The 17,050-nt window shown below is 42.6% G+C and overlaps 3 protein-coding genes across 4 annotated transcripts; 1 reads left to right on the forward strand and 2 right to left on the reverse strand.

Moving 5' to 3' along the window:
* The first annotated feature begins 12 nt into the window (after positions 1–12).
* gucd1 (guanylyl cyclase domain containing 1) lies at positions 13–6,423 on the forward strand. Its single transcript, XM_033973032.2, has 6 exons — positions 13–326; positions 2,515–2,599; positions 3,523–3,688; positions 3,763–3,854; positions 4,096–4,337; positions 4,786–6,423. The coding sequence occupies exons 1-6, from the start codon at positions 320–322 to the stop codon at positions 4,875–4,877; spliced, it is 684 nt and encodes a 227-aa protein (XP_033828923.1). The 5' UTR covers positions 13–319; the 3' UTR covers positions 4,878–6,423.
* On the reverse strand, positions 6,366–10,843 carry upb1 (ureidopropionase, beta). Of its 2 annotated transcripts, XM_055224320.1 has the most exons (11): positions 10,807–10,843; positions 10,627–10,755; positions 10,112–10,283; positions 9,581–9,668; positions 9,408–9,502; positions 8,745–8,903; positions 8,355–8,524; positions 7,986–8,067; positions 7,855–7,897; positions 7,560–7,714; positions 6,381–6,550 (listed from the first exon to the last, which is right to left on the reverse strand). In XM_055224320.1, exons 2-11 carry the CDS (start codon positions 10,731–10,733, stop codon positions 6,467–6,469), a joined length of 1,155 nt encoding a protein of 384 aa, XP_055080295.1. In that variant the 5' UTR covers positions 10,734–10,755; positions 10,807–10,843; the 3' UTR covers positions 6,381–6,466. The 2 variants fall into 2 exon arrangements, with proteins under 2 accessions (XP_033828922.1, XP_055080295.1); XM_033973031.2 differs by having other exon boundaries at positions 6,366–6,550; positions 10,627–10,843.
* A 548-nt stretch (positions 10,844–11,391) lies between these two features.
* LOC117376137 (uncharacterized) lies at positions 11,392–12,609 on the reverse strand (the record flags this gene model as incomplete). The annotated part of the gene is made up of 4 exons (XM_055224233.1): positions 11,392–11,462; positions 11,617–11,685; positions 12,332–12,454; positions 12,516–12,609. Coding segments are annotated over 4 exons (357 nt in total), but the record flags the coding sequence as incomplete, so codon positions are not given.
* Positions 12,610–17,050: the final 4,441 nt, after the last annotated feature.

The raw sequence follows: 17,050 nt of genomic DNA on the forward strand, positions 1-17,050 counted from the left end.
GCACGAGGCAGAACCTTTTCACCAAAACCAAAGAAATGTTAATGTGGAGCAACAACAGCAGCGACCGAGAATTTAGAAAAAACACTTCTAAAACTCAAGATCTGCAGAATTTACTCTTGATGTTTTTTTGTTTTTTTCTATCCTCAAATGAAAGGTTGTCTTTTCAGGATGTCACTTTAGTGTGGGTGAGCGAGCTCGGATGCGGCGCAGATGAGTGGGTTTGGGTCTTAGTTAGCATCGATGTGGGAAAACAAGCCCAAGTTAACCATTTCAACACGACCAAAGTGTTAGTTTGCAGGTGTGCCAGGAAAATAACATCATGACCGGTGAGTGAGAGGCTCATACTATCAACTTAAACCCATGTTATCTCAAAAATAGTGCAAATTGAGAATAATATAGCACTAGGACACGTCCATCCCATACCACACCTCTAAAGCTTGTTTATTATGACATAACTGAGGCCTATTCCCACGTATGTTTATGTTGATGTATGTGTGTATGTATGCTAACTTTAATTATTGATTACAGTGTTATTTCTTTTACAATTATTCTTTTTACCGTATATATCTACAGTGAGCTACGGAGTATAAGGGTCAAGTGAAGAAAAATGCGGGTGTTACGAGAATAAAGTCGTAACATTTCGACATCAAAGTCATAATTTTACAAGAATAAGGTTGTGTGGGAGGTTGAGCGTTACCAACTAGATATAGTCAGCTCCACGCACAGTTTGGGCTCTGAAATCCAACTTCTCCAGTGGGTTGGGCTCTCCACTCCTTTAGCGTTGCCTCTGGGGAGAGGAGAGCTGGTGCAGACTTGTTTATTGCCCCACAGCTCAGCCGCTACGTGTTGGAGTTTACCCCAGTGAACAAGAGGACCGCGTCCCTGCGCCGTCGGGTCAGTGACAGGTCTCTCACTGTTGTGTCGGCCTATGGGCCAAATAGCAGTGTAGTGTACCCGGCCATCTTGGAGTCCCAGGGAGGAGTACTGGACAGTGCACCGACCGGGGACTAAGTAAGGGATGCTGTCAGGCTGAAGGGCTCCTATTGAGACTTGTTTGCTTGTGGGACACCTGAGACAGCTGATGGGTTGTGGTCACAGAGGCAAAAATTCAGGGTTGGGAGGAGTTCGGGGATGCCATGGAGGACGACTATTGGTAGGCCTCAAAGAAATGGAAGAACCACTTTGAAGATCTCCTCAATCCTATTGCCTTGTCTTCTGAGGAGGAAGCAGCGACTCAGGACTCTAAGGCGGACTCATCCATCACCCTACTGAAGTCACTGACGTGCTTGGGAATATGCTCTGTACTCTTCACCGAGTGCTTGAGGGCTACCAACCAGTCTACATGTGCTCTATGGATCTAGAGAAGGCATTCAGCTGTGCCCCCTGTAGTGTCCTTTTGGGAGATGCTCCGGGAGCATGGGGTCTGAGGCACTTGCTAATGGCCCTTTATGGCCAGAGCAGGAGCTATGTTTGCATTGCCAGCAGTAAGTCAGCACTGTTCCCAGTGCATGATGGACTCTGCCAGAGCTGCCCTTTGCCATCAGTTCTGTTCATTGTTTTTATGGACAGAATTTCCAGGCACAGGGGGCCAGAAGATGTCCGGTTCATCTCATCTCTGCTGTTTGCAGATCATGTTGGCCTGATAGCTTCATTGAACCAGGACCTACAACATGCACTGGTGGCGTTTGCAGCCAAGTGTGGCTGGGATGAAAATTAGCTCCTCCAAAGCCATGAGTCTAGACCATCAAAGGTGGCTTTCCCTCTCCAGGTGGGTGGAGAGTATCTTTCTCAACTGCTATCTCAGGGTCTTGTTCACCTGTGAGGGAAGGATGGAGTGTGAGATTGACAGGAGGATCAGTGCAGCATCTGCAGTGATGGGGTTGCTACATCGGACTGTTGTGGTAAAGAAAGAGCTGAGTTGAACGATAAATCCCTCAATTTAACAGTCAACATATGTTAGTTACAGTCCTACAGTCACTTATGGTCATAAGCTCTGGGCAATGATTGAAAGGACAAGGCTGTAGATACAAGTAGTTGAAACGAGTTTCCTCCGTAGGGTGGCTGGGTGCTCACTTAGAGATAGGGTGAGGAGCTTGGAATAAATCCACTGGACACACTGGAGGGACTATGTCTCTCCTCTGACCTGGAAATGCCTTGGGAGCACAGCCTGTGTCCTGCCTAATGAGCCCCAGGGAGGAGTCATTGATGTTACTGGTGTGTATGAGCGGAGAGGTTGGCTACGACATTAATCCAAAAATATTACAACTTTATTCTCGTAAAATTACAACCTTACTCTTGTAAATGAATGAGAATAAAATTGAAGCCAGAAAAAGTCATACTTTTACAACTTTAAGTAGAAATGTTACAACTTTATTCTTGTAGCACCTGCATTATTTTATTTTATAAAATTTTATTCATTTATTGACTCTTACTCTGTTGTACTGAGCCACCATGACCATACAATTTCCCTTCTATCAATAACATTGTAATTCTTGATCTATTGCCTTTGTTCAGATGATGTGGTCTTGCTGGCTGTACCTGTCATCCGGCAGGAGTTTCACTGGGACTGTGGCTTGGCCTGCTCCAAAATGGTCCTAAAGTGAGTAGTCAAAGTAACAATTCAGAAGTATAAATTCGTATTTTGTAGTGACATGTCAATGGGGGTGTTCTACATGTATGCCTATGGTGGAATGTTCATCAGTTACTATGGTGACAGACTGCACACACTAGCAACTACAACACTGTCAGCATTTTTTAAGACCGTAAACTCAAGAAAAAATACAGAGTGGATTTTTTTGGTCACATTTAGCAGATTAGATATGCGTTCTATAAACAACAAAGTATTTTGTGTCCATACTCCAGGGTTCACTCTTTTATGTAAATTGTGAACTCTTTAGTTTAGACCTCTACAGTAATTTCCTGAAATATAGGATATTTTTCAAAAAAAATTCAGGTCAAAGTTTGGTCTCTCAGATGAGGACAGTTGACAGAATATAACTAAATGTTACACTTGATTATTTCAGTGACAAGACCTGTGATGGAAATTTAAGTATATGAGTTGTGAAGAAAATATTCTTATCATAACTCTTTGTGTGCTCTGAGTGAGACAGACTGACATTTACACATTAACATATGTGAACGTACTGTTCACATCCTCCAGGAAAGCCTTTTCTGTCTTATCTGTCCTCAGGTGTAAAAGTTCATTATCTCATGGGTGTGAAACAAAAGTCACTCTGTTTTGAAATGTATGTATCTTTGTAATCCTAGTATAAATACTCACAGTTTAGATGCTCGGGAGGGACTAGGGGGAGAAATGCTCTAAGGGAGGGACTCATACTTGCTTGGGACGCTGCAAGGCTACTGGCCCTGGGCCCTGTCATGTCCATGTTTGTTGTGACAAAGAATAAACTTTTTTTGTCAGCAACCCAACCCAATTCTAAATACAGACCTGCCCAGAACTGTAGATACTTTCCATCCATAGTACATATCTGAATTGACAAAATCCTACTGTGCGTTTTACAGATATTTGCAGAGAGTAGATGATGACCAGTTTCAGAGAGCATGCTGGGAGCTCAAACTGACGGAGAGCGTTTGGACCATTGACTTGGCGTACCTCATGTCCCACGTTGGGGTCCGCCACTGCTTCTGCACTCAGACCCTGGGAGTAGACAAGGGTTTCAGAAACCAGGTTCAGCTCTGCACAACAGTCACAATAGACAGAAATTACTTTAAATGACTCATAGCTTGATATTTAATCCACAGGCTTTTTATAAGAAACATTTTGACACTGAGGAAGACAGAGTGAATGATCTCTTTTTGAAAGCAGAGAGCAAAGGAGTTGTAGTGAAGAAATGGTATGTAACCTGTTCAAATTAGTATATAATTTCAATACTAGTTACAATAACAATTGGTTAAAAAGCACCCTGGCTAGCCATCTGACGTGCTCTACAGAGGCACACTGTCGACGAACTGATACCCACAAACTATCTATAGAAAATTATTAGATTATTATTACATTTCTGAAAAACTGTATGGAGACAGTGGCACAATTGCGCATTATTCAATAAAGTCTTGTTTTTCCTGCTCTCCCTGCAGCTCTGTGTCAGTGCAGGAGATCCAGTCCCACCTGCAGCAGGGCCACGTGGCCATAGTCCTGGTGAATGCTGTGGTGCTGTCGTGTGAGCTGTGTGCGGCTCCAGTCAAATACTGCTGCTTTCTCCCGGTGGGACAGAAGTGCTTTTGTAGGAAACCAGAGTACCAAGGTCACTTTGTGGTGGTCTGTGGCTTTAACCGGACATCTGATAGCATCTACTACAACAATCCAGCTTACTCAGATCGTAAGTCACTCATTCCTGGTGCACGATGTGACCTTTCTGTCACTTGCCTTCCTGAAATGTCCCACGTTATGGCATTAAAAGCATCTATTTTATATCTGTTCAATTACAGGCATTGTATTGCTCAAAAATACCTTGAAAAACATACATTTTTATTGGAAATTGGGTCCATAGATCTGACCTCTAACTTGGTGACCTGGTGGTGCAACCTGCTAGTCCCCATAGAGATAGATATGTTTGTTGCCATATTGTGGAGCATTCTAGAAAAATGCAATAGCATCTCCATAGAGGAGGACCTTCCACCAGAAAAAGTGACTTAGCACACCGCCTCATTAGTAATACACATACAGTATCCCATTTTACTACCTACTAAAATATGTGGATCTTGTGTCACAAATAATTGATTCATTATTTATTTCTGTCCCCATTGCTTTTTTGGTTTCTTGAGTAGGAGTTTGCAGCACCAGTGTTGGAAACTTCGAAGAGGCTCGACGAAGTTACGGCACAGATGAAGATATCCTTTTGATTTATAAAGACCACTGATGGATCCAGGATTTTTAGTTTATTCAAGTATTAAAGACTGTACATCTTCAGGCCTGGTCTATGCTGCTGCTGCTACTACGGGGGTGTTGGTGCTACTGTCCCTCTGGCTGCATAGTAACACCTTTATATCTTTAAAGCATCGATATTTGGCAGGGTCTGAATTAATTTCTTTTATATTATTTTGAGATGAAGCTATATTGAATTTTATTACAAATGTACTGACAAAGTGTGAAACTTGTGGGAGATCGAATGATGGAAATGAATGAAATTAGTGTGCACATAATTCAGGGTTGATGATGTTAAATATTGTCTGTACAGCATTGTAAGTCTGATTTATACTTGCAGTTTTCTTTTAATGTCAATTTAATTATTATTTTACCCTAAATGGTCAAACAGGGAAAACGAGACAGGTTTTAAACGTCTCAGGTAATAATGGTTTTTAAAGGGATAGTCCGATGTTAAAAATTACAATGGCTTGATAATGCATTTGATGGGCTATTTATCTATTCAGTCTGAGCTTATCCATTGTTTGAAGTAGCAGACAGGAGCAATTATAAACATTTCATTTGATTTTTGATGCTAATTCTAAGATCTTAAATGTACTGTGGTACAGAGTGCTGATGTACATACAGCTAATGTTGACTGAGCAAATTATTTCAAACAAGGTTCTCTACTAATAAAATAAGTGTCTAGAGGTTAACTTGTTGAACACTTTCAAAACCCTAAAACATTGATCGATTTAGTTGATTAGGCTCATCTTTAGCATTGCTTCTGTTTACTTCTATGCACTAAGACTATTTGTGCATCATTTGATTTATTTAAATGGCCTTCTATTTAGTACTGAATACATTAATGTATTTATGCATGGTCCCTGTTAAAATAAACCAATATAATAAACAGTCACAATACCAAACTACCCCTTTAATAAAAACAGAAGATATTTCAGTTCAGCAAATTGTTTCATGGTTTAGATTTAAATGTAGTGGTTATTGGATATTTAGTGGATATTTCAAATAAAGTGCTGTGGCCAATAAAACTGTGTGGCATTTTCAAAGAAATATCTAAAACATGAAATCCACACTTGTTGAGTCTTGTTGTTGCAAGCTAGGTTTTCAAATATACAAATAGTCAAAAATGATCAAGTACAAAATAGGATAAAGTATATCAATTTTGATCATTTAAGTCCCGTTCTACTGTGGAATTTTGTCCTGCCCACCTACTGAATTTTTAATTTTAACCCCATAGAATGTGACTATGACGTCACATGAACTCAGCCTATACATTATGTGTCGGATTGGCTTTCACCAAATTATTTTTACTGAAAATATTTTCATTCAAAAAGTCATCAAATTGTGTTGCTTTTTATGTTTCATGTATTTTGTTTTTGCACTACTCTTTACAAACCCATCATAAGGATGTTTTATTTAATTTCTTTTAAGAAGTAATTTTTGCTTCTTGCAAACAAATAAAAGAGCACACACTTTATTTTGTACTAGAGCTGCTTTTATTATTACTGTATGTTGTAAATAAAGGATTTTATCACATGTAACAATCTTGAGTTTTTACTTGTAAAGTTGAAATAAGATTGTTTATTCTTTGACTATGTTTGGCTTAAAGTCTGGAGCCACAGCTTTGGTTAGTTCCTCTGCATATTCAGCATATCTCCCAGTCATCTGAAAAAAAAAAACACAAAAAAGTAAATTAGTTTGGGAGATGCACTTTTAAAGTTTTAGGTAACCTTAGGTAAAAAATTGTTCAAAAGTCATCAACATTTATATTTGCTGGATCTTTTAGTTGTAATATTTTAATACAATGGAAAACCCACCTTTCTTTTTTAATAGTTTTTTTTTTTTCCTGACTTCTCACTTTTTTTTTCTTTTCTATCAGTCAGACTTCTACGATGGAGTATAAGGGTCACTTAAATAAAATAAATTATGTGGGCGCTACGAGAAAAAAGTTGTAGCATTTGGACATTAAAGTCATAATTTTACGAGAATAAAGTCGAAGCCTGAAAAAGTCATATTTTTATTAGAATAAAGTCGTAATATTACGAGAATAAAGTTGTATTTTTATGAGAGTATAGGCTGCTGTGCATGAATGAGTGACCAGTGTATTATGTGTTATGGAGAATTTGGAGCATTTTGTTCAGATAAACTTTCAACTGGGGTTTACGCACGATGAAATACTGTGTCTTTTAGCCCACCATCACTACACTATCATCAGTATAAGTACTTTGAAGGGACACTGCCAGCATTTGAGTTTGTTTAGTCAGAGGAACCATACAGATTTGGAAGAAACTGCTATATCTGAACAAAATGCTCCAAATTCTTCATAATGCACTGGTCACTCATTCACACACAGCAGCCTATATACTCATAAAAACACAACTTTATTCTTGTAATATTACGACTATTCTCGTAGTACTATGACTTTATTCTCGTGGTACTATGACGTTATTCTCGTAGTACTATGACTTTATTCTCGTAAAATTACGACTTTATTCTCGTAAAATTACGACTTTATTCTTGTATTATCACGACTTTATTCTCGTATTATTACGACTTTATTCTTGTATTATTACAACTTTATTCTCATAATATTACAAATTTATTCTCGTAGCACCCTCATAATTTATTTTTATTTATCTGACCCTTGTACTCCGTCGTAGACTTCAAACTTTACCTTGAAGCTCCATTTGTCACTGATCTGTCTGTTGAGGTTGAGGTCCATCTCCACAACCAGGAGCCCATCACGAGTCCTGGACAGACCAGGGGTTCGACTGCCATCTGGGGCCGCCACGTAACTAGATCCATAGAAGTGTCCAAAGTCATGATGGGCTGAAGACAATGAAAAAATATATTAACATGTTTCTGCAACAGGTAGCCAGTCCATGTTTTTTTTCTTCAAACAACTGAATCCTAATGTTATAGAAAATAATATCCTGCACTAATGAGCACACATGATCCACTACACTCACCCTTTTTGCCATCACCAGATGTAAATTCACTTTTGAAATGCTCCTGAATAATGAAAATGATAGTTTTATTATTAGTATTGCTATTAAAATATGCTCCATTTGTGTTTACATTTTTTGAAGGCAAGACTCACCGTTCCAACTCTATTGATGGCACATGTGAAGCAGTGATTGGCTATAGCTGCATTTCGGGCCTCTATTGACCACATGGGCTCACTAAAGATACCAAAAATAATCAATAGTAGTTTTGTGTGTGTGTACATGTTTTTTTAAACATGTACACACAACCTTTTGAACATTTTGAGTACATTTCTGCCGAAAGAGTGAATTATATGGAATGCCTTTACATTCACATTGACATGACAAATGTGAGAAAAGACACATGACACATATTAGCCCAATTACATCTCAAGTTATATCACAATCACCATTCACTTTATCAGAGGTGTCAATAAGTGGACTATTCAGAGTGACTTGATAGAATTGTATGTATATCTCCAAACCTGAGAGCTCCCACTGTGGCGGAGGGGTTGAAAATGATCTCTGCTCCGTTTAGACTGAACATGAACCAGTTCAGAGGATGATGTCGCCCATAACAAATATTCACCGCAATCCTTCCAAACTGTGTCTGGAAAACTGTGTGTCCTGTGTTCCCTTCCATGTAGTAAGTTGACTGGAAATTGAAGATAGAGACCCACATAAAAAACTATATAAATTGTGCATTCATATTTACATTTTCATGTTTTTGCTTAAGTAATTAATAGTTTGAGCCTTTGCGATTTCCTAATGCAACTTATATTTGAAGTGAAATTTTTGATTAGAAAAATTATTTCATTTGAAAAATATGTGTACAGATTGAGCTCCCAGATTGAGCATAAACTCCCTGCACAGACCTCATTGAAGTCTCCGATCCGGGGAATGTGGTTCTTCCGTGTTTTTCCGATCACATTCCCAGAGTTAGAAATGACCACAGCCGTGTTCCACAGAGTCTCACTGAGCTCCTCTCGCTCTAAGATGGGAGACACCACCACCATGTTGTATTTACGTGCCATCTAAAAATATGATATATGAAATTAGTTGAGGTTGAAATCAGAAAGACCATTCATGTTCCTATTGTCTTTTGTCTATTTGTTTCTGCTATGTATACCTCAGCCTGTCACAATTTAAGTCATTCATATAAATACAGTCTTTCTCAGTCATTGTTATCTTGGCCTACGTCATTAGAGAGATAATTCTCCCTTGAACTGAAGCATAGCCAGACTGGACTGCACTAGACTGAAATGAACAACACTATCACAAGTTCTTGAGGGTTCATGTGGGTCTGGTACTGATTTACTGGTAACTAAACCTCTCAGTCATACCTCTTCTCTCCACTAAGGTAGCAGAACAATTCACCTGCTAATCCTCTCTGTCTTAACCAACATCTATAGGCCTCAGGGGAGATATTTTACCTATCAGACATATTTTTTTCACTGACATCTCTAAACACTTATTCACTAAAATATTCCATTTAAATCTCCTGGTTGAAATACAAGTCTCTTTTTGCACACTCTAACCTCTTGGCAGAGGCGAGTGGTGTGCCCCTCTTCCGCTGACTCTGCGAACTCGGTCCATGGTTCTTTCTCTCGTGTGCAAAAAGCAAAAGGCATGGCTGCAGAAAAAGAAATACAATTTACACTAATTGAATTGCGGTTTGTTATTTTGAAATAGTAATGTGCTAGCTACCCACTCCATGTTTCCTGGAAGCAGATTATGTTGACCCCACACATTGCAGCCACCTCCACCATCTCTCCAATTCGATGATGCACTGCATTAATCTAAGAATGAGCAAATAGAGTCTTAACAGTTTCAAACAAAAAAGTAAAGAGGAACACATGGTGGACCTTCCCAGAGTAATGCTAAATGGTAAAACAAGAGGTGCTCACTGGCAAAGGAACAATCATTTTACGCATCAATCACAAACTGTTGACTGAAGTAGGCTACATTTTCTTCCCCTGTGACCAAACACCTCCTTAGAAAAAGCCTGCAGAGCATTCCACTCCCTGAGGCTCACTGAGCAGGACACAGGCTGTAGTCTGAGTTGCAAACAGGTTACTCATACACCACTTGGCTTCATTCTCTACTATTCTAAAGTGGGCACTTTGCATACAATCACCGTTCAAAGATGTACTTATTATGGATAATTTAAGCCCCTCATTATGGACTTATAATGTAGCCGTAATGTTTCCTATGCCATTATTAAGATATTAACATCTCCTACCTGCTCCTGTACAGGGGCGTCTGTGGGCAGCACAGTGTGGTGCTGGACCAGTCCCACTCGGATCACTCTGGGCGCTCTGAGCTGCTCTGGAGACGCGGTGAAACGGAACCCCTTCAACTCAAAGTCCCGCTCCAGCGCACTCTCCACCGCACATGAGGGCAGCTCCAATTTCCTAAAATAACAGCCAAATAATAATAATATCCGCATGAGTTTTTTTACACTTTGAATAGGCCAGGTAACGAGCTGTGAGCGTGACACTAGAATTGATACTGATATTAGAATAAACCATTATATATATATATATATATATATATATATATATATATATATATATATATATATATATATATATATATATATATATATATATATATATATATATATATATATATATATGGCTAAAGGAGATTGGGCAAACTGTTTAAAGTCCACTGTGCGTCTCTGAATTGCATAATGCAGACAAATATGTAATGCAGACTACATTACAAAAACATTCTCGTGTATCTTGAACTCACTGTGTTTCTTTGCCGAACAGAATGCGCTTGACCTCGGTCAGCTCTGCCTCCGGAATGTGCGACTCCAAAGTTTTCTCCAAAGACTCGAACTCACACGAAGACGCCATTTTTACGCACGTTACGTCTCCAGTGTCCACAGAGGATCTGTCCTCCAGTGTCCACAGAGGCTTTGTCCACCAGTGTCCACAGAGGCTTTGTCCTCCGGGTTTATCTGTCACTGACACAGTTGCGTCTATGTGACCCAACGAATCTCAGAACTGGACAAAGTTCATGTTTTTATTGATTTGAGATCTCTTCAGGGGCGGGACACATGGAGTGAATAAACTACAGAAGAGAAGTTTGTAACTACGACGGGGACATAAGGGTCATTTAAAAAATACATTACGGGCCGCTACAAGAATAAAGTACCAACATTTGCCATTAAAGTCGTAATTTAATTATAATAAAGTCGAAGCCAGAAAAAGTCGTAATTTTAAGAGAACAAAGAAACTATTTTGTGACAATAAAATCATAATTTTATGAGAATGAAATCTTTAATTTTACAAAAACCCGTACCCAAAAAAAGTACAGTCAACATTTAACGATTTAGGGCTTGATGCTGAATCAAAGCGAACACAGACTGCAAAAGATGATATTACACATTACTCAAGTATTTTTCTACTAATCCTACAACTAAGTAAAACCATAGATGACCAGATCTAAGCCTTGAGTTGAAACATTTTATTTCAGAAAACAAAGTGTGTTGTTTTTGTTCCTGTTTGTTGGTTTAAGGGACACATGTCTCCGTCCTCTTCGCCCCAGTGTCTTTTGGTCAGTGGACAGTTTCCTCAACAGCTCTGCATTAAAAATATACATAAATACACACCACAGTATGATTTAGGCCTACTTGTCTACCACTTCTGATTTGTCTAATATCGTCATTGTAAGTTTTGCTTCATAGTTAAATGAGCACAGTGTCCTGATTTATTGCTAAAATATAATGGTATTCACCTGTAAACTCTGATTGTCTCTGGGTTTTGGTCAATAGAGGAACATATTTACACTCCCCATCAGCCCCTCCTACAAAATCAGAAAAAAGAATAAATACTAATTAGCTTTGGATCTGGATCATGGTGAGTTAGTTATTGGACAATGACAGACAATTGTTTTGTCTCACATTCATATGAGCCATTTAGTATTTAGATCACACATTATCACTGTATGGGGCATCTGGGCAGAAGAAGAGAGGACTTATTGTAATGCAATACAAAAACATGGCAAAGCAAACCCACTATTTGTTTGTGATAAGCATCCACGACTCTAAAAACCCGTGTTTATGTTTACAAGGAGAGTAATATTCCCTCTCTAATATTAGTTGAGATATTGTACCCTGGTTTACACCGTTAATACTGGTTCAAATCCTGGTTTAGTACTCGTTAAAGTCTTAAGACCTTGTTGACTTTGCATTTCCAACTGGTTTTGTACTGCTGGGTTTGATAATATCTGCAGTTAAAATATATAGACTTGAATTAGATACAAAAATTCTTCTCAGTAATTTTGGAAAAGGCTAAAGTTCCACACCTGTGAGACTTGAGGTACACCTTCTAACTTTGGAAGTCTTACAATGATGGGCACACAATGAATGTAAAATGTCCTTGTTGCTATGGAGCAGAGTAAAAACACTACCATATACATATCAGAGTATTTGTATAGATCAGACACTCACTGCAGACTCGTACAAGGATGTATTTTTGCCGGTCTTTGAGCAGAGCACTGGCGCGGTCCAGACTCCGCTCTCTCCCCTCCAGTTTCATCACTGTCCCGCTGTGGTCCATTAAATCCACATGATCTGTGAAAACACCCAGGATCATCTAACAGACAAACTCATTTCATCGTAATATAAATGTTACCTTCAGAATCCAGCCCACACCTGAGCTTCAGATCATGGATGAAGTGAATGAGTTTACAGTCAGTGTTAAACAGCTCCATTCTGTCATCTGCCAAAATTAACCCATTAAGGACCAAAAGGCATTAGAGGGAAACAGTCAGTATGTAAATGTCTACATGTAATTCATAGATACACAGTACTTACAAAATTTCAATCAAGATGAAATAGTAAAGTTTAAAAATGACGTTAAAATGAGATTAATTTGATCCTTTTCTATTCTTACATGATAAAATATTGTCTTGCTTATACTTAAAGGTGCACTATGTAGCTTTTCTAGAGGAGGGCCTGTCACCTGGTTGTCTCAATAGAGCAGGGGTGTCGAACACATTTTCACAAGGGCCACATCAGCAAAATGGCTGCTCTCAAAAGGCCAAATGTAAAATAAATCTAACTAATTTTATAACTTGTTAATTAACTGTTTCTGTATTTATTACCTATTCAAGTTACAAATATTGCATATACATTTGCCTAGATGTAAAAATATGGCTGTGTAACTGTGTACTTCCTGATAAATTGAGATCTTAAGACTATCATACCTTTTAATTTACCCTGTCAAGGGCCACATAAAATGATGTGGAGGGCTGCATTTGGCCCACGAGCCTTGAGTTTGACACATGTGCAATAGAGATTTTGTTGCTTTGCCTGGAACATTCTAAAATATGGCACTGAACATAAATATCTCCATAGAAATACACAGAGTAGACTCCACCAGGCTAATTTGTATATATAACATAACTAATATGTTTAAAAAACTAGTTTTTAAACATATGAACTATACTGTGGAGAAAAAAAAATGAAATAAATAAATACAAAATAAATAATAATAAAGTATAATATAATAAAAAATACGTCACCCGGACTGGCGTTACCGGGGCCCCACCCTGGAGCCAGGCCTGGGGTGGGTGCTCGGCAGCGAGCGCCTGGTGGCCGGGCCTTTCCCCACGGGGCCCGGTCGGGCCCAGCCCGAAGAAACGACGTGGGGCCGTCCTCCCGTGGACCCACCACCTGCGGGAGGAGCCATGAGGGGCGGGTGCGGAGAGATCCGGGTAGCAGTCGAAGGCGGGGACCTCGACGACCGGATCTCCGGACATGGAGACTAGCTCTGGGGACATGGAATGTCACCTCGCTGGGGGGGAAGGAGCCTGAGCTTGTGCGGGAGGTTGAGCATTACCGGCTAGATATAGTCAGCCTCACCTCCACGCACAGCTTGGGCTCTGGAACCCATCTTCTTGAGAGGGGTTGGACTCTCCATTTCTCTGGCGTTGCCCGCGGGGAGCGGCGGCGAGCTGGTGTGGGCTTGCTCATTGCCCCACAGCTCAGCCGCTGCGTGTTGGGGTTCACTCCGGTGAACGAGAGGGTCGCGTCCCTGCGCCTTCGGGTCGGGGACAGGTCTCTCACTGTTGTGTCGGCCTACGGGCCAAACAGCAGTGCAGAGTACCCGGCCTTCTTGGAGTCCCTGGGAGGGGTACTAGACAGTGCACCAACCGGGGACTCCGTTGTTCTCCTGGGGGACTTCAACGCCCATGTGGGTAACGACAGTGACACTTGGGGGGGCGTGATTGGGAGGAACGGCCTCCCCGATCTGAACCCGAGTGGTGTTTTGTTATTGGACTTCTGTGCTAGCCACAGCTTGTCCATAACAAACACCATGTTCGAGCACAAGGGTGTCCATTGGTGCACGTGGCACCAGGACACTCTAGGTCGGAGGTCGATGATCGACTTTGTTGTCGTGTCATCTGACCTCCGACCGCGTGTCTTGGACACTCGGGTGAAGAGAGGGGCTGAGCTGTCAACTGATCACCACCTGGTGGTGAGTTGGATCCGCTGGCGGAGGAGGAAGCCGGACAGACCTGGCAGGCCCAAGCGTATTGTGAGGGTCTGCTGGGAACGTCTGGCGGAGCCCTCCGTCAGGGGGGTCTTCAACTCCCACCTCCGGGAGAGCTTCTCCCTGATCCCGGGGGAGGTTGGAGACATGGACTCCGAGTGGGCCATGTTCTCCACTGCTATTGTTGATGCGGCTGCTCGTAGCTGTGGTCGTAAGGTCTGTGGTGCTTGTCGCGGCGGCAATCCCCGAACCCGGTGGTGGACACCGGAAGTAAGGGATGCCGTCAAGCTGAAGAAGGAGTCCTATCGAGCCTTGTTGGCTCGTGGGACTCCTGAGGCAGCTGATGAGTACCGGCAGGCCAAGCGTGCCGCGGCTCGGGCAGTCACAGAGGCAAAAACTCGGGGTTGGGAGGAGTTCGGGGAGGCCATGGAGGAGGACTATCGGACGGCCTCAAAGAGATTCTGGCAAACCGTCCGACGCCTCAGGAGGGGAAAGCAGTGCTTCACCAACACTGTTTACAGTGCGGGTGGAGAGCTGCTGACCTCGACTGGGGATGTTGTCGGGCGGTGGAAGGAATACTTTGAGGATCTCCTCAATCCCACTGTCACGTCTTCCGAGGAGGAAGCAGAAACTGGGGACCCAGAGGCGGACTCGTCCATCACCCTGGCTGAAGTCACTGAGGTGGTTGGCAAGCTCCTCGGTGGCAAGGCTCCGGGGGTGGATGAGATCCGTCCTGAGTACCTCAAGTCTCTGGATGTTGTGGGACTGTCTTGGCTGACACGTCTCTGCAACATCGCGTGGCGGTCGGGGACAGTACCTGTGGAATTGCAGACCGGGGTGGTGGTCCCTCTGTATAAGAAGGGGGACCGGAGGGTGTGTTCCAATTACAGGGGAATCACACTCCTCAGCCTTCCCGGTAAGGTCTATTCCAGGGTACTGGAGAGGAGAATCCGACCGATAGTCGAACCTCGGATTCAGGAGGAGCAGTGTGGTTTTCGTCCTGGTCGTGGAACACTGGACCAGCTCTATACTCTCCATCGGGTCCTCGAGGGCTCATGGGAGTATGCCCAACCAGTCCACATGTGTTTTGTGGATCTGGAGAAGGCATTCGACCGTGTCCCTCGTGGTGTCCTTTGGGGGGTGCTCTGGGAGTATGGGGTCCGGGGCTCTTTGCTAAGGGCTGTCCGGTCCCTGTATGACCGGAGCAGGAGCTGTGTTCGCATTGCCGGCAGTAAGTCAGACCTGTTCCCAGTGCATGTTGGACTCCGCCAGGGCTGCCCTTTGTCACCGGTTCTGTTCATTATATTTATGGACAGAATTTCTAGGCGCAGCCAGGGGCCGGAGGGGGCCTGGTTTGGGAACCACAGGATTTCATCTCTGCTGTTTGCAGATGATGTTGTCCTGATGGCTTCTTCAAGCCAGGACCTGCAGCAGGCACTGGGGCGGTTTGCAGCCGAGTGTGAAGCGGCTGGGATGAGAATCAGCTCCTCCAAATCCGAGGCCATGGTTCTCGACCAGAAAAAGGTGGTTTGCTCTCTCCGGGTGGGTGGTGAGTCTCTGCCCCAAGTGGAGGAGTTCAAGTATCTCAGGGTCTTGTTCACGAGTGAGGGAAGGATGGAGCGTGAGATTGACAGGCGGATTGGTGCAGCGTCTGCAGTGATGCGGTCGCTGTATCGGTCCGTTGTGGTAAAGAAGGAGCTGAGCCGGAAGGCGAAGCTCTCGATTTACCGGTCAATCTACGTTCCTACCCTCACCTATGGTCATGAGCTTTGGGTAATGACCGAAAGGACAAGATCGCGGATACAAGCGGCTGAAATGGGCTTCCTCCGCAGAGTGGCCGGGCGCACCCTTAGGGATAGGGTGAGGAGCTCGGTCACACGGGAGGAGCTCGGAGTAGAGCCGCTGCTCCTACACGTTGAGAGGAACCAGCTGAGGTGGCTCGGGCATCTGCTCAGGATGCCTCCTGGACGCCTCCCTAGGGAGGTGTTCTGGGCATGTCCCACCGGGAGGAGGCCCCGGGGAAGACCCAGGACACGCTGGAGGGACTATGTCTCTCGGCTGGCCTGGGAACGCCTTGGGGTCCCACCGGAGGAGCTGGAGGACGTGTCCGGGGTGAGGGAAGTCTGGGAGTCCCTGCTTAGACTGCTGCCCCCGCGACCCGGCCCCGGATAAGCGGAAGAAAATGGATGGATGGATGGATGGATAATAAAAAATAAAAATCTCTCACCCCCTCATAAGTTACACAATGTTCCTTTAAAATAATGCAATACTCTCACCATATACCAAAAAAAACTAAAGAAAAGTTATACATACCCCCAAAAAGAACGGTAACAAACATCTCTCGTCTGAGGCCACAGTGAGTGAGTCTATAGTTTACGATGGAGGTACCAGTCACTCCACCAGCTCCTGTTATAAAAGCGGCTGTACACACAAAGACACACCTCCTGTGTTTCTATTTCACAAGATCTAGACCCTTTAAACAAAACCTGGAGTATTTTAAAGACCGAAGTGAACTTGGTTGGTCGTCTTTGTATCCATGGAGTTCACATAGAGATTTCACATAAAGGTTTACTGGTGTAAGAGTGTAAAAATGCCTTGTAGATCACAATTTACACTGTCAGAATAAAATAACCAGGTTTTAACTCCATTCTTTGAAATGGCAAATAATTGTG

Source organism: Periophthalmus magnuspinnatus, chromosome 9 (assembly GCF_009829125.3).
Source record: "Periophthalmus magnuspinnatus isolate fPerMag1 chromosome 9, fPerMag1.2.pri, whole genome shotgun sequence".
Lineage (NCBI taxonomy): Eukaryota > Metazoa > Chordata > Actinopteri > Gobiiformes > Gobiidae > Periophthalmus > Periophthalmus magnuspinnatus.

What these genes read in the sequence shown, in the direction of transcription:
- upb1 (XM_033973031.2), bottom strand. Translation starts at nt 10,733, where the DNA reads ATGGCGTCTTCGTGTGAGTTCGAGTCTTTGGAGAAAACTTTGGAGTCG. An exon ending in CCACTCGCCTCTGCCAAGAG is followed by an intron (nt 8,904 to 9,407) that starts GTTAGAGTGTGC and finishes TCATATTTTTAG; the next exon opens with ATGGCACGTAAATACAACAT. An exon ending in GCCACAGTGGGAGCTCTCAG is followed by an intron (nt 8,068 to 8,354) that starts GTTTGGAGATAT and finishes TGGTATCTTTAG; the next exon opens with TGAGCCCATGTGGTCAATAG.
- gucd1 (XM_033973032.2), top strand. An exon ending in TGCTCCAAAATGGTCCTAAA is followed by an intron (nt 2,600 to 3,522) that starts GTGAGTAGTCAA and finishes TGCGTTTTACAG; the next exon opens with ATATTTGCAGAGAGTAGATG. An exon ending in CAATCCAGCTTACTCAGATC is followed by an intron (nt 4,338 to 4,785) that starts GTAAGTCACTCA and finishes TTTCTTGAGTAG; the next exon opens with GAGTTTGCAGCACCAGTGTT.